The sequence below is a fragment of the Triticum aestivum genome, chromosome 6D (genome assembly GCF_018294505.1).
Source record: "Triticum aestivum cultivar Chinese Spring chromosome 6D, IWGSC CS RefSeq v2.1, whole genome shotgun sequence".
NCBI lineage: Eukaryota > Viridiplantae > Streptophyta > Magnoliopsida > Poales > Poaceae > Triticum > Triticum aestivum.
The window spans coordinates 116,215,138-116,235,255 of NC_057811.1; the positions used below are offsets into that span (position 1 = coordinate 116,215,138).

The 20,118-nt window shown below is 46.8% G+C and overlaps 2 protein-coding genes and 2 long non-coding RNA genes across 5 annotated transcripts; 2 read left to right on the forward strand and 2 right to left on the reverse strand.

Moving 5' to 3' along the window:
* Positions 1-832: 832 nt before the first annotated feature.
* Positions 833-4,535, forward strand: LOC123143978 (uncharacterized). The gene is made up of 10 exons (XM_044562982.1): positions 833-1,063; positions 1,845-1,940; positions 2,018-2,122; positions 2,202-2,303; positions 2,382-2,457; positions 2,529-2,634; positions 2,723-2,791; positions 2,940-3,005; positions 3,092-3,157; positions 3,240-4,535. The coding sequence occupies exons 5-10, from the start codon at positions 2,394-2,396 to the stop codon at positions 4,174-4,176; spliced, it is 1,308 nt and encodes a 435-aa protein (XP_044418917.1). The 5' UTR covers positions 833-1,063; positions 1,845-1,940; positions 2,018-2,122; positions 2,202-2,303; positions 2,382-2,393; the 3' UTR covers positions 4,177-4,535.
* Positions 4,536-5,578: 1,043 nt separating this feature from the next.
* Positions 5,579-7,005, reverse strand: LOC123143979 (uncharacterized). Its single transcript, XR_006471176.1, has 3 exons — positions 6,920-7,005; positions 5,951-6,471; positions 5,579-5,842 (listed from the first exon to the last, which is right to left on the reverse strand). It is a non-coding gene; the product is annotated as an uncharacterized lncRNA (long non-coding RNA).
* A 325-nt stretch (positions 7,006-7,330) lies between these two features.
* On the reverse strand, positions 7,331-9,912 carry LOC123143980 (uncharacterized). Its single transcript, XR_006471177.1, has 2 exons — positions 8,646-9,912; positions 7,331-7,712 (listed from the first exon to the last, which is right to left on the reverse strand). It is a non-coding gene; the product is annotated as an uncharacterized lncRNA (long non-coding RNA).
* Positions 9,913-14,750: 4,838 nt separating this feature from the next.
* On the forward strand, positions 14,751-16,847 carry LOC123141299 (uncharacterized). Of its 2 annotated transcripts, none has more exons than XM_044560476.1 (2): positions 14,751-15,252; positions 15,368-16,847. In XM_044560476.1, exon 2 carries the CDS (start codon positions 15,369-15,371, stop codon positions 16,425-16,427), a length of 1,059 nt encoding a protein of 352 aa, XP_044416411.1. In that variant the 5' UTR covers positions 14,751-15,252; position 15,368; the 3' UTR covers positions 16,428-16,847. The 2 variants fall into 2 exon arrangements, with proteins under 2 accessions (XP_044416411.1, XP_044416409.1); XM_044560474.1 differs by having other exon boundaries at positions 14,752-15,252; positions 15,361-16,847.
* Positions 16,848-20,118: the final 3,271 nt, after the last annotated feature.

Here is a 20,118-nt window from a genome sequence, read left to right on the forward strand (position 1 = left end):
CGAGATCCTGCGCCCGCTGGCTCGACACGTCGGGAAATTCATATCCCGACGAGGCCTCAGGAGGCGCCACGCCGCCGCGTCGTGCGCGCAGGCCGCCTCCTCTGCGGTGTCGAAGGTGCCGAGGATGAGGCGTTTCTCACCAAACCAGATCTCGGAGGAGAAGGCACCGGAGCGGCGCTCGCGGACTCCGTGAAAATCCGAAGCGCCCAGGCGGCGCATCGACATGGTGGCGCAGAGGCGGCGAGGCTAGTGAGAGGAGGCGAGACGAGTGGGCGGCGGACGGAGTGTGGAGGGAGCGCCTTCTTATAACAAGCGCCGGCCGCGGCGCGCGCGCGAACCTTTCCCGCGCGCTGGAGCGCCAAAACCAGCGCGCGCTAGGCCGCTTTTCCCCCGCGTGCGAACCTTTCCCGCGCGCTGGAGCGCCAAAACCAGGGCGACGGCATGACCGCTGGCATGATCTAAAGCGTGCGCGGTCATGAAATGGGTCGGCCCGTTGGGCGCACTGCCGACCCAAATCTAAAAGAGGACGGACGGCAGGCGGCTGGCCGACCCAAACGGACAAAAAGCGGACAAAAACGCCGTCCGTTTGGGTCGGCCCGTTGGAGTTGCTCCTAGGATTTCTCTTTTTAGAAACAGCCGGCATTAGTTTTTTTTTTTTTAGGGCTTGCAGGCATTAGGTGAGTGAGGCCGTGCCATCCTTCGGCTACCGTCTCTGTTTACTCTTTTTTCTTCTCCGCAATGGGCTTGCTTCACTCTCGTTGTGGGCCTTACATGGGCTAGGCGGAGCAGTGCACTGAGATGTTTAGCGACTCGCATCCGTGCGATCGATAATTGACGGCATCGGGTCTCTCTGGTAATCCGTGCCGGACTCCTCCACAACCCGAAATTTTAAACATCGCGCTGCGCTGATCCTCCCCCAGCTCAATCCCGCAACCCGAATTCTCTTCAGAATCCCCTCGGATCTGTCCGAGCCCTAACCCTAGCCATGATGACCGGAGATGGCGGGTTCCTCCGCGAGCTCCGATTCAAGCTGGTGGGGTTCGACAAGGAGAAGGAAGACGAGGTTAGTCCCGAATCCCGATCCACTCCCTCTCCTCTGGTCGCGATCATTCGGAGTTAGTAGATTGGAAAGGGTGCATGATGCGAGACGCGTGCCGAGTTCGATCCCGTTGAGGAGGAGGAGTAGGCGGCAGCGGTTCCGTCCCTCGCGGTGCTCACTCCAGCGGACGCGCTCATACCCGCAGATAATTACGGGACAAGGGATGTGATTAGCGGCGAGTACGTTTTGTGCGGACGCGACTTGTTTTGCCGATTAGTTGGGGAAGTTAATTTTTAGTACTAAGCCATGATTGGTATTTGTGGGAATTACTGCTGGGGATTTGAGGGGAAGACATTTTCTGTTTGCGTTTAATTGATGCGATGTCTTTAGTGGCCTCCACCCGAAGCTGATTTGCACACCGCTGGTGATGAGAATGTCCACCAGCAGCAGCAGGATCGCGGCCGTACGCGTCAGTACTGCTTTTGCAGGGCCCAAACTTAATGGAACAGACGCGCACGGCAAGCAGCTGCAGCGCCGAAATCCATTCCTGAATGAGAATCAAGCGGAACCTGCATGCTAATGCACTGTGGGAACGAGTATTGCATTGACCACATCCTTCTCGATGAAGGAACTTGTTTCAAAATTATCTTGATCAATCAAGTTATCAGTGATAGCCTATACTGTTTGGCATTCTTGGTTTGCTTCAGTAGACACAGAAAGTTCTTTGTCCATCAATGCTTACTAAAGGGCGTTTCTGAAATATAAAATTCCTTAGGCATTGACTCTGCTATTTTTTTATGGGCAGTATGGAGATGCTATAAAGAGAAAAGGTGGATCAATCGAGAAGCTGTTTCTTTGGCAAGGCCTCTATCTGATCGTATCAAGTGAAAAGCTTAGCTAAGTGAGTACGCTGTTTTATTTCGATATAAATGCATTATCGCCTGTTCATTTCCTGAATTTTATTTTGTTTGGATATAGTCCGATCCCATATGTCTGAAAGCTCGCGATAATGGTTCTGTACTTATAAATGAGCTATGGCTGGATGATACACTGCAGAACGGAGCTCTTGCCGATATCAATAACGTACGTGTTTTTTTTCGATTCTCAATGCATTGGATTGATAATGTATATCGGCTATTTACCCTTTTGTGCATGATGATAGATACTATACAGGCCCCCAGTGTCTCTCGGAGGAATCAAAGGTGCTCAGTATCTCAACATTTCTCACACTGGTTTCTCAGGCCATGAAGGTCATTACTTAGAGGTACTCGCATGCAACTTTGCTTTTTGTATCAACCCATGAAAGCACTGATGCAAGCATATTAACTTCAACATTCTACAGAGACTTGTTGATATGGTGGGCGCACAAAATGTTGGTATAAGCAACGGCTCCTACTTTATATGCAACAGCTTGGCAGGTCGGTAGTACCATCTTTTAGTTCATTTTATCATTAAGTAGGATGTTAGTGAACATGTAATTACTGTGTAGATTATGATGCATCAAAAGCAAGGGATGTGTTTACTGTCAATAAGAAGTGGTTAGAAGATAGTGTCAAAGAATGGGAAATACTATCTGTTGACGTCTACGTTTCATGGTAATTTCTTTTGTTCATATTTTTCGTATTTCTGATATGTGGATTACAATTTTGTTTAATGTTCTCTAATTTCATATAATGCCCCCAGGCCTAGGAGAGCAACCTCAAGGAAATATAGAACTCCAATAAAGGACAATACTGCTATGAACAGTGACAGGTAAACCATAGTGCCGATTTTTTTTATCGAATAATTTGTGATCTGAATTTAAGGCATGTTTGTCACTTTGAAATTTTGGACTGAGCCGAACATATGCAGTGCTCACTCTATCTAGAGCAAGCTTATCCTGACTATGATATGAAAATAGGGAAGCACCATCGACAGCAAAGAAGGTTAAAACACGATCTCCAGAACAGAGTGATTCAGTCAAAAAGTATTGTCTCATCTCTCAATTTTGGACTGAGCCGAACATATGCAATGCCCACTAGCAAGCTTATCCTGACTATGATATGAAAACAGGGAAGCATCATCGACAGGAAAGAAGGCTAAAATTCGATCTCCAGAGGAGAGAGATATAGTCAAAAGGTATTGTCTCATCTCTCATGTCTCGCATTTGTGCAAAGCCAGTGTACTCTTTTGGATTTGTATCTAACTGTGCTATGAACAGACAAGCTCTGTCCACAGGATGCATGAAGACGTACCCTCCAGCAGAAGAGCATGCTGCATCACTTTGCAAACGGCGCTTGAATTTCGACTGGAGGCGGCTCTCAGACTACAAGCCAAGTGAAATGGTGGTGCAGGTGCAAATACCCAGAAGCAACATGGAGAAGAAAATTGGGACAGATGAATTCAAGGGTGCCCTGTCAGGTTCCTATGCAGAAATGGCAAATATCCATAGTGGAGGACAATGCATAAAGAACACAATCAGCGCAAGTAGCTTCAGGGTGTCAAGGAATTCAGGGGAAGTGATAATGGATAAGCCTCAGTTAGTGGAATATGAAGAAAAGCTCGCCCTTGCCAACAGAAAGCAGTTTGTGCTGATGGTGCAGGCGCACTTCAAGGAAAAGTGCTGCTCACTGCCAGATGATATCGCCGAGTGGCTGGCTTGCATTATTGATGTCGGGAAGGTGTCAGACAGAGTGCTGAAGAACCACATAAACATGCAGCACCCCGTTGATATCTATGGTAGCTTTGTCGCCATGTACTACATCTTGATGAGGCTGAAGGAGGAAGATTTTACTCAGTTTGTCCAGATAATGAACTCAAACATCATGAGAAAGTACATACCTTGGGTGCAAAACTTCAGATGGAAGTTACTGAACGATACGGTGAAATATATACACCCCAAAATGGCCGAGCTAAACAACCTGAGGAGCCAAGTCAGTAACTCTGGAGCAATAGGACAGGCTGTGATCTACAAACCGAAGAAAAGGGATCCTGACCTTTCCGGGATACTGGAGGTGGTACGGGACTGTTTTACTCACCCTGCAATGATCCATCAGGTTTTTCTGCTGCCGGTGCTGTTAGCCGAGGGGTACCCCAGGCTACTTTTCGATCTTCAAAGGAAGCTGTTTGAGTTGGGGCATCTTATGAATCTCAGGTGATCCCGCAAGCAAAAGTGAGCATGTGTAGAAGGAACTGAACAGAGTGAGAACACTGAAAACACGGCGTAAAGAAACTGCAACTGGTGTGAAGGTGTGAAGGCGAAAGTGCAAGTTTGACGAAGGAGTCAGACCGCTATAGAGATGAGTGATACTTGTAGAGAAGATGACTGATACTTGTAGAGAATACTTGTAGAGAATGTGTTTCTCGCCTCTCCTCCCTGAATGCCATGTTTCCTTCTTCCTTTGCTTATTTTTCTATGTCAGCTAGACACTCTCTAGCATGTGCCTAGACCATATTCTTTCCACTATATCTAAAAGGAAAAGCCAAGAGGAATCCCCTGTTCCATTTGTGCCTGTTATACCTCCACCTCCAGTAGTGAGCCTACCTATGGTGCAAAAAGAAGCCTTTTTCATTAGCTTGGTTGGCTAGCACCTGATTCAACTAAGCTTGCTTTTGATACTTGTTATCTGAAGTATTTGCCATGGACCTCTGTTGTATTGTGCTTGTGAACGTATGTATGAACAGTTTCAAATATTCCTTGTTAATCTGTGTTAAATTGTGCTTGCATGCATATGGAACATATCAATGTGCTGCCGAAATTGTGTAAATGGTCCGACAAGTTTCTTGACAGAAGTTAAAATATCAGGTGGAGGGTCCATATGTGGCTAGAATTGGCTCAAATCCTAACAGTAGACTCATATTACTGTTTTTTTTTATTTTCTGTAAATTTTTCTTATTTTTCTGAGAAGTTCGTTTTGTTGGCCAAAATCTGACAAATTTCTAGACAGAAGTTAAAATATCAGTTTGAGTGTCCATATCTGCCCAGAATTCGCTCAAATTCTGACAGTATGCTCATATTAGCGTTCTTGATTTTCTGTAAAAAGAATTAGATTTTTCTGTGATGTTTGATTTTTTTGTCAAAAATTTGAAATTATGGGCGCCCGGAAGATCCAAATATGCCGCTGGAAGTTGGTCTGTAGTAAATACTACAATACACACCGAAATACATTTATGTGTTTATTTATGGCCTGTTACTGGTAGCATTTTGGAGCTAATTAGTTACAGACTTGGTGCTTGCAAATGGACAGAGATGGTTCTACAGAGAGTTGTAGGCCAGAAGGACGTGAAACGCGCCCAAATCGGAGTCGCCGGGTTGAAGCACTAACCGATGGAGTACATTGCTGCTGCTTTGGTGGTGCGCATGCAAACCATGGCCTCTCCCATCGAAAAAACACAGGGCGAAACTTAACAACACGCCAAATAAATATAAATCCAAGTCGGACAGACGCAGTACAACTTAACAACACGCCAAATAAATATATACTGACATGACACAGTACAAACTAACAGACAGACGACAGCAGCAAATTACCAAGTGGAGTAGCAGCAACACGGTGTGGGTATTCTGAACGATAACCATTTTATAGTCAAGTACAACTGGGCCATTTTGAAAATCCTACAATATCCTAGGGTTCTTTCACAAAAATGCCATCTACTTTTAGTTTCTACACAAGTGCTGGTGCAAGCTTTGCTTGGCCAAGCACATGCAGTCTCCATGAAAATCACATTCTGGCCCTGCAGCGCAAACATCTTCAGGCTACACCTTTTCAAGTTGTGAATCTCCTCCCAAACACTGATATCAACTGCTCTTGTTACAGACTCATGCTGCAACCATGGAAGTCAATTCAAAGAATCACTAATAGTTCAAGTAAAACATTCTTGCAATTCAGAGCAGCTGTACCTCGCTTATTATGAAAGCACAACACAAAATACCTGCAACGGAAGAATAACGCAGTGACCAGGAACAATAGGCTCAAACTGTGGAAGCATCAGGTAAGTCAAGTTCCCTAGTGCCACAACCAGATGCTTTGGCCAGGATGGGTTCTCAAAACAATACAAACACCGCTCTTTCTGAGTTAAGATATGTCCATCTTTCCTTCTCCTCATGCGCGCTTTCACTCTTCCTTCTGGGAGCATCACCCAACTCATACTCCGAGGGATTTTGGATTGCGATTTCCTTTTGGGGATCAGGCCGATTTGATGACAGGAATTTCCTTGTTTGTTGCAGCCTAAGATTGGGATTGGCCTACTCTTCTTCTATAACCGGGATCTTACGACTCTCGTGCTTAATAAGTTGGCACCTCGCATCCTGCCAAAACCTAATCCTCTTATTCTCTAGCTATTTTATTTGCAGGATGTTGTAATGCTTGCTATGAATAATTTTATTTGCAGCATGCAGATCAGCATCTTCTTCTCCTTCCTCGCGTTCAGCTGAAATCAGCTTTATCGTATGCCTGCAGTTACAAAAAAGGCAATAGTATAGTATGTTAAGCAGGCAGACAAATTATAGGAACTTCCGTCTAGTGTTTAATAATCAATATTACAAAATTTGCACACAGCAGTACAGGAGCTGTTTTTCAAAGAAGAGGGATATAGTATCAGTTATGTACTATTCAGAACGACTAAACTAAGGGTATGTCACATGGCTCATAAACATGGGTTTGCTTCACTTCTGCACCAATTATCGCCCGCACTGGTTTATATATGCAAAACCAACATATACAAATACACAAAGCAACAGGACTTTAAATGTAATAGCATTTTAATCAGCAAAGAGACTGAATTTGTTTCAACTGCAGGACTTACAAACAAAAGAAAGCCCAACTTAACATACATACTGGACAGTCATAGAAAAACTACTAATAGGTAATGCAAATGTATTCCGGCATAAGATAGACTAACCGGATTGAGATCCTTCCCTTTTCATGCCTAGGTTCATCAACAGAGATGTCTCCATCCTCCAGCACAGCCTCCCTTTTTCTCTAAGAAAGAACAACTATCAGTTAAAGTCACATGAGCTTGCAAATTTGTGCCGTTGAATCCTAAACTGAGTTGGTCATACACACAATCCATTTTTTATTGCCAGTAGGGACTGATGCAGTTCCTATAGTTTACATATTAACTATATGAGTACACTAGGTAGGCTACACAGTTCCTAGAGTTCTAATGAATATGTGTGAATCACTGAATCATTATTATGTTGTAAATTTTATCATTTTGAAATTACATGGGGGAAATGATACTGTGAATATAGTCAGAGCAACAATAGTTTTGCAACACTTAACGAAAGTTGTTCAGCTTCTTCATGCTTGCCTTTCATTCGAAGGTGAAGAATCTTTGCAGCTAACTGGTTTGCATCTAGCTTCTGAGCATTAACTGAAGGTGCCATCTTTGAAGTATCCTCATGGGACTTTTCCTCGTCATACTCAGCAGTTTCCATAAGATGTCAGAAGACCGTGATCAATGATCTTTTCCATAAGTGCCTGACTGTCAGAAGACATATCATGTCTACTCCTTTTCCACGGCATGGAGTCAAGCTGAGGTTTTCTAATTAGATGATGCCAAGAGGAAGCATCCTGGCCACCACTGCCCCCACTTCGGTTGCCCTCCTTAGAATGCATGTAAGCACCTGAAGTGCCAGCTGTAGATGCTGCTGTATCTAAGCTGCCTAAAGAGCCCAATCTCCCTTCAACAACTACAGTAATGGAATATCATTATCATATAAATTAGGAAAAAGATAAACTAGTTAAAATCAGTTCATACCGGTAATCATAGGTGCATGCAGCAACACACTATGTTGGGATTTGCAATATTTCCAAGGTAAAGGTAAAAAAAGCTCAAATTAAACAATGTACACAACTATTTATTACGGATGTATCAAGCCAATGCAATATTCCATATGAAAATTCCTTGGATGAAATTGAGAACTTGTTTTACCTTACAATGTCTACTCCCTCCGTCCTTAAAAGAGTGTACTTCCAACTTTGTTGGAGGGTCAAACTATCTCAAAGTTTGACCGAGTTTGTGCAAAAATATATCTATATTTGTGAAACCAAATAGGTATATTATGAAAATATATTTTATCATGAATCTAATGCTACTAATTTGATGGCATAAATGTTGGTGTATTATTGTATAAATATAGTCAAACATAAAAAAGTTTGACTTTCCAAGAAAGTTGGAAGTACACTCTTTAAAGGACGGAGGGAGTAGGAATTTAGGTAATTACCTTGAGCATAGTAATACAACACCTATCTGCTAACATAAACTAAACTCTCCACTATATTTATCTGATATGGACCATACACTAAACAACGGCCCAATTTTTTAGGTAAAACATCTTATAAGCATTGATTTGAAGTGGATTTGCTCGCCTCCAGCAAATCTTGTAAATCTAGTATCTGACATTAGTAGGTAATGACTCCCCTGTTTGACCAATCCTAGACACAATTTCATGGGAACAACTCCATATGCAACCACAGGGAACAGGCAGCGATAAAATGGAAGAACAGAAAAAACTATAGTAAATTTTCTTAACAGTAAAAGGAAGAATAACCATCCTGCAGTGCAAATCCATTTAGAGATTGACTAGTGAGGCCCTACTAATACATAGATAGATATCATGTACCTTGCTCCTGACAAACATCAACTCTTCCCCATGGGGTATTCTTCCATGGAAGTTACGTCACCTACATAAAGACAGTCTTCCGAACATTAGATTATAGCAAACTAGAAGCCAAGAGTGTAGCTACCTTATATAATACCCAACCTTGAGACAAACTGGACAGGAAAAATTGAATGAAAATGAAATAAAAACAGGAATAAAACTGCACACTTCGATTGATAGGGATAATGTGGATATTCAATCTCAACAGAAAAGCAAAGTATTCCCACTTAATTTCCAACTTATGTTTCACTCTGATCAGACAGGGTAGTAAAGCATTATGTTCCTGAATAAAAATTTAGTGTATCGCTATCAAAATACCCAAAACAACACCAGACCAGAAAGGGATTGAAACAAATCCTAAATAATCAAGTCTCTCACACATTCCTTTCAAGAGGAAATCATTATATCTTCAATTGAAGCCAACAAAACTCATACATGTACAGACATATCTAGCAAGGGATTAATAACTAACTACTTAAGCAATTAACAAATCAGAGTCGAACGGCGTGGGCAGTTCAACTTGAAAGACTACTCGCAAGCTTAGTTTGTGTGCTTAAAATAAAAGCAAGCCTAGTGGCACAGGCACATGGAGGGAGCCTGAGCCCGGGAAGAACCCTATCCCAGCTCTGCCGAAGGGAGCAGGGCGGCGGATCGAGGACGTCGAGCTCCCTGAGGACAAACGGTGCTCGCTCGTGCAGGTGCGGTCGGTGGAGCTAGGCTGCGGAGGGTAGTGGGGCGGCGCGCTGAGATTTGTCGAGGTGGACGGTGTGTGTGACTTGTCAAGGTGGCCGACGACCTTGGGGGCGGCCGGTGCGCCATGGGAATGGCCAAGCTCGCCGTCCGGTCCGCGAGTCTCTGTGCGGCGCCGGCTTCCTCCAACGAGCGCAGCAGCTCCGCCTGGATCTGGGGAGGGGGTCGTGGGTTGTGTGGTGGTTGATCCACGGGGGGCGGCGGCGGCGTGGATCAGAGGGAGGCCGTGGGTTTCGCCGGAGATGACGTGCGGACGTGCGGTGGGGCATAAGGTCGGAGTGCGGGTTATTTTCGCGGTTCTCAAGGGGTGAAAGTGCAATAAGCGCCAGCGAGTGTTAGCCTAGATAATCTCATGCAGTAGCATTGTTTATTTTCTGTTTTTTGTAATAACGCATGCATAGTCATGCACGTAGTGGAGAGCTGCGCCTCTCCGTAGAATATTCCCACCTCCTGGTCTTGGTCTCTGTTCGATCCAGTCGCTGGATGGAGCGACACTTGCGGATCGCAGCTGCCAGGCCGGGAGGTGGTTAGTGGAGTCCTGTACGATGCATAAGATGTGGAATAACAGAACAGAAAACGCTGCGTGTTGTGGCAGCACAAAGCTCTCGCGAGTTCATCTTCTTCCTCAACCTATCCCTCTCTGACTCGCTCGATCGGCAACAACATTTGGCATCAGAGCCTCGGGTGTCTGTTCCTCGGAGCAGCGGCGGTGTTTGATCCGCCATGGTCATGTCTGGCGACGAGTCGGACGGGAAGAACAAGGGCGGCGCAAGGTCGCCGACGAAGACGCCTTCACCCAAAGCGCCGCTCGCGCGCCTCACCGGCAGCGGCAGCGGCGAGTATCGGGTGGTAGAGCGCGTCGTGCGCGAGGAGGCGGGGGCGTCCATGATGCTCACGCGCACTAACTACATGGAGTGGGCGCTTGTGATGCAGGTGAAGCTCCAGGTCGCCCGGGTCTGGTCCGCGGTGACCGACGACGTCGCCGATGAAAACGACGACCGGCGCGCGCTGCAGATCATTCTCACCGGCGTTCCGCCGGAGATGCTGCGCGTACTGGCCGCCAAGGACACGGCGAAGACGGCGTGGGAGACGATCCGGACGATGCGGATGGGCAGTGAGCGCGCCCGCGAAGCCAAGGCACAGGTGCGCCGGCGAGAATTCGAGGATCTCCGGTTCAAAGACGGAGAGTCCGTCGAAGATTTCGGGCTGCGTCTCGCCGCCCTCGTCGCGGATCTGGAGCTATACGGCGATCCCATCACCGAGCACAAGGCCGTTCAGAAATTTCTCCGTGTGGTGCCGCGGAAGTATCGACCGATGGCCATGGCGATCGAATCTCTGATCGACCTGAAGACCATGACCATCGAGGAACTCGTCGGGCGCTTCTCGGCTTGCGAGGATCACTATGACCTCGACGACGCCACGCAGTCCACCGGGCGCCTCATGCTCACGCACGAGGAGTGGGTGGCCAGAGAAAAACAAAGCGGTGGCGGCGGGTCGTCATTCAGCGCAGGCAGCGGCAAGAACAAGTCGCCCGCTAAACACAAAGGCGCGGGCGGCGGCAAGCCTGCGTCGGGAAACCAGGGTGCAGGCGGATCGGGCGGCTCAGGCGGCAAGAAAAAGAAAGGGAAATGCCATCACTGCGGCATCCCGGGGCACTGGAAGAAGGAGTGCCGGACGTGGCTCCGTGAACAGCAGCAGAAAGGCACCCAGGAGCAGGCAAATCTGGTGCAAGGCGGCGCGGAGCACGACCCAGGTCTGTACATGGCCGTGGTCACCACTGTTTCCACGCCACAGATCGCCGCGCCGCAGGAGGTCTTCCTCAACGAAGAAAAGGTTATGCCAGTGCCCTCGCCGGACGGAGTATGGTACTTCGACACCGGCGCCAGTAGCCACATGACGGGCGACAAGGGAGTCTTTGCGTCACTTGACGAAACTGTGCATGGCACGGTGAAGTTCGGCGACGGCTCTGTGGTGGCCATACGCGGACGCGGCTCGGTGGTCTTTCGCTGTCAGGGCGGAGGGCAGCGCGTGCTCACTGGTGTTTTTCACATCCCGAGCCTGCGCACGAACATTGTCTCAGTTGGACAGCTAGACGAAGCGGGCTGCATCGTCAACATCCAAGATGGCGTGATGACCATCCAGGACCCAGGGCGGCGAACACTGGCATACATCCGTCGCTCTGGAAATCGCCTGTACACTGGAGCGCTGGAGATCGACACGCCCAAGTGCTTGCTGGCGTTGGGAGACGACGCAACCTGGCGTTGGCACGCGCGCATGGGGCATTTGCACTTCCGCGCTCTCCGCACTATGTCATCGAAGCAGATGGTGAGGGGCATGCCAGTGATCGACCACGTCGAAGAGTATTGTGATGGGTGCGCCCTCGAAAAGCAACATCGCACGCCGTTCCCGCAAGTCGCCGCGTACCGTGCAGAGCGCGGGCTGGAGCTCGTGCACACTGATCTTTGTGGGCCGATCGAGCCGACCACACCAGGAGGAAGCAAGTACTTTTTGCTGATCGTGGACGACTATAGTCGGTACATGTGGCTGGAGCTGCTCAAGTCCAAAGATGAGGCCTTTGCAAGGTTTAGAAAGGTGCAAACTCTTGCGGAGGCAGAGGGAAACTGCAGGTTGCGCGCGTTCAGGTCTAATCGCGGTGGCGAGTTCAATTCCGGCGAATTCAGGGCCTATCGTGAAGAGATCGGTGTCAAGCACTTCACCACTGCTCCATACTCACCACAACAAAATGGAGTGGTAGAGCGGCGGAACCAGACGGTCGTGGAAATGGCCAGGTGCATGTTGAAGAGCATGGACATGCCGACGTACTTCTGGGCGGAGGCGGTGAGGACCGCCGTGTATGTGCTGAACCGCGCGCCCACGCGCAGTCTAGAAGGTGTCACGCCTTATGAGGCGTGGCACGGCCGTAAGCCCAGCGTGCATCATCTGCGCACGTTCGGGTGCACGGTTCACGTCAAGAACGTCGGCCCCGGTGTCACCAAGCTCAGTGATCGTTCGACGGCGATGGTTTTCATCGGGTACGAGGAAGGTTCCAAGGCCTACCGTGTGTACAACCCAGCAACAAAGAAGGTGCAGGTGACTCGGGACGTGGTGTTTGAAGAAAGCAGGCCATGGACATGGCGCGCTCCGGGCGTGGCAGAAAACCGCGCTGCGCCGACCACTTTCACTGTAGTGTATACCACTGCCAGCGGAGTGCATGAGATAGACGCCGGGTCTCCTGCGTGTGCCTCAACACCGCAAAGCTCTCCAACGACCTCAACGCCTGCACCTGCGGCCTCTCCTGCTGGGATGAACACGCCTGCTTCGAGAGCACCAGGGACACCACAGTCCGCTCTGGCTACACCCGCTACAGCTGTCGAAGATCGCTCGGCCACGCCCCAGTCGCACGACTCCAGGCATGATCTGCCAACTGGACAGCCGGTTCGCTACCGGAGCATCACAAGTGTGCTGGAGGAGACTGAAGATCAGGCTGTGCGCGAACAGTTTGAGCGTTGTCTGCTCGTGCGCTGTCTGTTCAGTGCCGAGGAGCCGCGCGACGTGGACGAGGCACTAGGAAGCAAGGCATGGAAGGACGCCATGGATGTCGAGATGCAGTCCATCATCGACAATGGTACATGGGAGCTCGCTCAGCTCCCGCCTGAGCACAAAGCGATCGGACTGAAATGGGTGTATCGTGTCAAGCGCGATCCGGCGGGGAATGTTGTCAAGCACAAAGCTCGCCTCGTCGCAAAGGGATACGTTCAGCGCCAGGGGGTGGATTTTGAAGAAGTCTTTGCTCCTGTGGCTCGTATGGAAACTGTCAGGCTACTGCTCGCGCTCGCCGCGCACTCTGGCTGGGAGGTCCATCACATGGACGTGAAATCAGCATTCCTGAACGGTGATCTCAGTGAGGAGGTTTATGTTGCACAGCCTCCGGGATACGAGGTTCCTGGCCAAGAGGGAAGTGTACTGCGTCTGCACAAAGCATTGTATGGACTGCATCAGGCGCCACGCGCATGGTATGCTAAGCTGGATGAGACTCTCTCCTCTCTTGGCTTCACACGAAGTGCTCTAGAGCATGCAGTGTACAGACGGGGCAACTCGCAGTCTTTCCTGCTGGTAGGAGTGTATGTCGATGATCTGATCATCACAGGGACAAATGCAGCAGATATAATCTCCTTCAAAGATCAGATGCAGCAGCTCTTTAAGATGAGCGATCTTGGACAGTTGAGTTACTATCTGGGCATTGAAGTGCAGCAAAACAGCGGTGGAATCACACTCAGTCAGAAGAGTTACGCTGGCAAGATCTTGGAAATGGCAGATATGAGCAACTGCAACAGTTGTCACACGCCAATGGACTGTCGCCTCAAACTGAAGAAAGAGGACGATGGTGATCTGTTTGATGCCACTCTGTATCGCAGGATAATTGGAAGTCTGCGCTACCTAGTGAACACAAGACCAGATATTGCACATTCAGTGGGTATAGTCAGTAGATTCATGGAGAAACCAAGCACTCATCACTGGGCAGCAGTTAAGCAGATCCTAAGGTACATCAAAGGCACTATGCATTATGGGTGCAACTACAGGAGGGGCCATGGAACTGCTGAACTTCTTGGATTCAGTGACAGCGACCACGCTGGAGATACTGGCGATCGCAAGAGCACATCCGGGCATGTCTTCTTCCTTGGTAAGAATCTGGCAACCTGGAGCTCTCAGAAGCAAAAGATTGTGGCTCTCTCTTCTTGCGAAGCTGAATACGTTGCAATAGCAGCTGCCACTTGTCAGGGACTGTGGCTGAGCCGATTACTGGAGGATATCACAGATGCCTCACCGGCGCAGTTCAAGTTACTGGTGGACAACAAATCAGCCATAGCTCTGAGCAAGAACCCAGTTCATCATGATCGAAGCAAACATATCGATGTTAAGTTTCACTTCGTGCGAGATTGTATGGAGCAGAAGCAAATGGAGATAGATCATGTTGGGACTCAAGATCAGCTCGCCGATGCACTGACCAAAGCGCTCGGGCGCGTCCATTTCATAGAGATGCGGCAGAGGCTGGGGATGATCGGCGTAGTGCAGTGAGATTAAGGGGGTGAAATGTTAGCCTAGATAATCTCATGCATGTAGCATTGTTTACTTTCTGTTTTTTGTAATAACGCATGCATAGTCATGCACGTAGTGGAGAGCTGCGCCTCTCCGTAGGATATTCCCACCTCCTGGTCTTGGTCTCTGATCCATCCAGTCGCTGGATGGAGCGACACTTGCGGATCACAGCTGCCAGGCCGGGAGGTGGTTAGTGGAGTCCTGTACGATGCATAAGATGTGGAATAACAGAACAGAAAACGCTGCGCGTTGTGGCAGCACAAAGCTCTCGCAAGTTCATCTTCTTCCTCAACCTATCCCTCTCTGACTCCCTCGATCGGCAACAACAGCGACAGCGAGGCCCACAGCCACAACACAGTGGTCAGTGGCACGCGATCAGCATTCAGCAGATTGCCTCGCCTCAGGCTCACTATCTATCTTCTACAGTATGATTTGATTTGTGCCCGACCTCCTTACAATCGCTAAATACAAGAGCCACAGCGCCCCGCCGCAGCCCTAGCCACAGCGCCCCGCCGCTGCCGCCTCTCCCGTCTCGACCCGCTAGTTCCTCGCCCCCACCCCACCCCCTCTGGTCCGTTCTCCGCCGCCGCCTGTCTCCTTCCCGGAACCAACTCCAACTCCAACTCGGAAACAGACTCGTGCTCCCGTCTTCCCGGAACCAACTCCGATTCCGAACCAACTCCGCCGCCTGTCTCCTTCCCGTCCGCGACTTGGTTTCGAGGTATGAGCTCTATATATATCTAGATCCGCCCCGACGCCCACAATATCAGATCGATCGATTGCGCTGATTATTATAACAACAGCAAAAAATCCCATCTTTTGTGTCCAGTTTGTAGGATGTCTAAGCGACGACGCCAGGGCGAGGAGGGTCAGGCCAACTGCCATGACCGCAGCGGCAACAAGCACGAGAAGAGCCTCTATCTGGTTCTAGATGACTGGCACAGGGGCTTCACCATCCGCAAGCTTGACGCCGACAGCCCTGACGTAAGCAACCCCCCTGTCGTCCGGCTAGTGTCACCTGCGCGTGACCTTCCCATGGACTTTGCAGCACTGGGCGGCAACATCATAGCTACTAGCAACCAATATACTGCAACCGTGGTCTTCGACACGGAAACTGACGCTCTGGCCATGGGCAATCCCCTCCCTGATTCACTCCTTGATGCGGCCAACTACTTTTTCACCGCCGGTGACGTGCTGTTTGCGTTTGCCTACTACTTCATGAGGCGGCCTCACTCCTTTCAAGTCCTGACCGCCACCAAGGATGACATGAACACTTTGTGCCCAAGCACTGACTGGTCCTGGAAAAGCATGCCGGCACCCTTCGCTAAGGATGAAAAGATCGAATCCTACGCCCTTCACCCGGACGGACACACCATGTTTGTGTCTTCGTACATCAACGAAATCAACCGTGGCACCTTCTCCTTTGACACCAAGACCAGTGAGTGGAGGCGCCATGGGGAATGGATGTTCCCTTTCGTGCTTGAAGGCTTCTTCGACGCCGACCTAGATGCATGGGTTGGGCTACACCCAGATGGCTACATCTGCTCCTGCCAAGTTCCCTCCCTCAGCAATAGCAGCAGCACATTGCAGCAGCCCAACTGGAAGATGGCCAAGGAGCACAGGATGTGGAACCCATACCATCAGCTGGCTAGAGGGCGAGGGCCTACTCTCACCTACATGGGCAACTCCAGATTTTTCCTTGTTGATTGCGTGGCGGCCGATGGTTTAGAGTTCCAGGATGCTTTTGGTGACTCTCGTGGCTGCGTGCTCAACATGACCACGTTTCGTCTCAGGTACGATAGTGAGGGAAATCTGCGAATCAAAGACAGGGACACTACCTCTTGTCGTGTGTCTAAGCAACTCTCGACGTTCTCCCCCGTGGCGTTCTGGATGTAGCTACAGCAAAGGAAACTGCTCATGCTGTTTTTATTTATTTAGCTGTATGTCAGCTATGTTCATCATCCCATCTGTAAATTACTCCCTCCATTTTTCTATATACAAGGCCACTTTGTAAATTGGGTCCAACTTTGACCATCGATTTGAGCAACAAATATATGTTATACTCCACGCAAAGTACGGGCATATAACATATAATTTTGTTGCTCAAATTGATGATCAAAGTTAAGCCCAAATTATGAAATGGCCTTTAGAAAAGAGAGGGAGTATGATTTGAATTAATAAAAAGCAAACCGTTTATTGTGTGGAACCTTTTGGAGCTCTTAATTGTTAATTCTGCAAATGCAGAAACCGAGTTTCAGCAACTTTATGTTAATTTCTGTAATAATAAATATAGATGTGAGTTGGAATCTAAATATAGCTGACATATTCTCATCTTATCTGTCACCACAGAAAAGAAATAATATCTCTGCAGTTCTCTCTTGCTTTTTTTGGGGGAAAAAGCCCCCTCAGGGGGCTCTCGTCCCATTGTAACTTCAAGTAAAGTTAACTAAGCGCAGTGTGAATTGCTCATAATTTGCAAACATTTGCTAATTTATTATATGGACTGGAGAATGTTAATTCATGGCCGCTTCCTTTCCTTGACATGGTAATACGTACATTCTCCTGTCCATAAGTCCAAGAATAGGTTAAATTTCGAACATCTTTAGGATTCAGATTTGTGTTTCATAAAAGAACACAATCAGGTTTCGGAGTCACTTTATGGAGAAGCTAGCCATTGATCAATATGTAAACTCATTAGGATGCTTGTGTGAAGAATGCCAATAAAATAATATTTACATGACATGGCTAATGCCGCGTCTACTTATTTACAATTTACATTCTGTTAAAATGCAAAGAATTTATTTCTTGGCAACTAAATCATCCCATGTTTAGTTGCTTTTATGCATTATTACTGATTTACAATCAGTTGCCAAAGAAAGCCTTAACTAATTGTTATGCTAGTGCAAAACATGATTTAGCAGCTACTTTTTACACTACACATTTTGTGATAAGTTACTTGTTCTGCTGTTGTTCCATGTTCGTTAATTGTGCATCACATGTTCACCAAAGTGGCTAGGCTATTAGATAGATGGGTCATTTTATTGCCAGGATGTTTTCCAGCGTGTTCACAAATGTTGATCAACAGTACAGTGGTTCAGAAGTTGATCTCAACCTTTAACAATTTTCTTATATCTGTTTTTCTTTTTTGATATATATATATATATATATATATATATATATATATATATATATGCAGTATGCTTTGGTTTATTTATAGGATGCGTTGTAAGCTAGATATATTCAGTGAAAGGTTCTGCAGTAATTAAGATAGATACCAACACCATTGCCTTTATTGCATTGCTACATTCTATTCTAGGATGTGAATTTGTTGGCCAATCATCTAAAAAAAAGCAATTGGCAAATGCTGATGCATCAAATACCTGGCATTTTTTCATGTTTGGGCCCTTTTAATTACAAATACCTGGTTTATTTATGGGGAATTTTTGGTAAATTACAGAGTAACATAAATTTATAAGTAGATACCTAAAGAAAGAAAATAAAATCACAGCCTATACAAACACTATATTGTATTTTTTCTATACAAAATCCATCTGGTGACGTTATTCAGTAAAATGCCATGAGAAAATTTTAAAAGATGATAAAAAAATGCACTTCAGAGGTACTCATGTTGGTATATTTTGAACTGGCCATTGTAACCCTGTGGAAGTACAGTAATACTCCCTCCGTCCCAAAATTCTTGTCTTAGACTTGTCTAGATACAGATGTATAAGTCACGTTTTAGTATTAGATACATCCGCATCTAGACAAATCTAAGACAAGAATTTTGGGACGGAGGGAGTATGTTGTATCTCTGTAAAAGATTTGTGTGCCTTTGTTGTTGATAAGCAGGAGGTTATGAGACTGAAAAGCATGAGTCACTCATCAGTCATCACTTAGTTTAGAAACATGTATTTGGGAGCAATTTTTATTTCTAGGTAAATACGCATTGTCTGCACACAAGTCGTGTCATTATATAAACCAAACCTCAAAGCTGATTTTTTTTTCCGATGCTACTACATTGTAAGAAAATCATGAATTGTACTTGGCAATGTAGATTATCAATGGCTTATGGCCACAAGTAGAGGCAGATGGACAATGTGAACAGAAACCAAACATGGTTACAGAAATTATTTTAGGTTCAATTTGCTTTGAACTTGAGAATCTAGCAAATTGAAATATGGGAAGTTGGTTCTGAAAATAGCACTAGCCCTGTACCGATTCCAGGTCATGGTTACTAATCACAAGATTTGACATGTACGTATATTCTGTTGCAGTATGTGCTACTCCCTCCGATCCAAAATAAGTGTCGCAGTTTTGAACTAAGATTAGTTCAACCTTAATTCAAAACTGCGATACTTATTATGGATTGGAGGGAGTATTAAAGTTCATGCTCTATATCATGGTGTGTTCTCTTTTTGGTTTCATTGGTCATTGTGTGTTTCTAAAGATCCTTTGAAGATCAATACCAATCTTTGTTTAGTTACTACAAAAGCATTCTGGCCAAATAAAAACTGACCAAGAGATGATAACAAGGAGATAGAAGTTGTCAATTTTGTGATAATTTGAGTCTTTTGATGATTTATTCTTCCATGTCCAGTAGCAAAACATTTTCTGTTAGATGCCGGGACTTCAGACTTCTCTTCTGAACTGATCCTCTTCTGCTTGCAATCTTCGATGCTTTTGGTGATAAATTAAAAGTTGGATCGAGAAAGATGTTTTGGCTGAATTGTTGACCAATAGGAGTCCAACCATGTTGTGATGGTTGCCACCCTGATCTTTCTTTTTGCACTATTAACTCTGCATCGGACAAAGCAAGTGTCCTGGCACTGTCAAGCTATTATTCAGATCAAAGTTTCAGGTATACTCGCACACTTGGTTGCGGCCTCAGTTATATATATGCATTTTACATTCAGCTACTTCACGGAATAATTTTGTATTGAAACTGTGACACTCTTCTTTTTTGCAGTCTTTATTCTGCATCGTACAGAGCTAGTGTTATGCATGTTTCTCTCCTCATGCACACATCCCAGTGAGGGCCTCAATGAGGGACAGGCTAGGCTGGAGATGTCGGTGATGAGGTTATCCGACATTGGCGGCTTGGGAACACTGGTGTGCTGCAGTACCGGATCAGCATTTCCACCGGATGGCGGATGCCATGGACGACTTGTTGAAGCTAGGCAAAGCCACCTGTATCACACATCTTCAATAGATCAAGAAAACACTGGTACAGTAAGCGCAGCTTGGCAAGTCGATAAGGCAGCTATATATTATAAGAATAAAAAACACGAATATAACATATGATGGTAACATAAGCTTATAGTAAGCAAAAAAGATGACATGTCAACATTGTGTCCTTGCCCGTGCATGTCACAATGATCAGTTTGCACTTGCCACAGCTTTCACGCAATTAGAAAACTTACAAATTCATTTAGATATATTGCACAATCAGGGCAATGGCCATACTAAAGGAAAATGAGCAAACCAGAAGATCTTTCACATGATGATGACACTGAGCTAGACAAATATGTATAGCAAACTTCTAGCCATTGAAGAGTGACGTTTCAACTTCCTAGAACTTTTAGTCTGC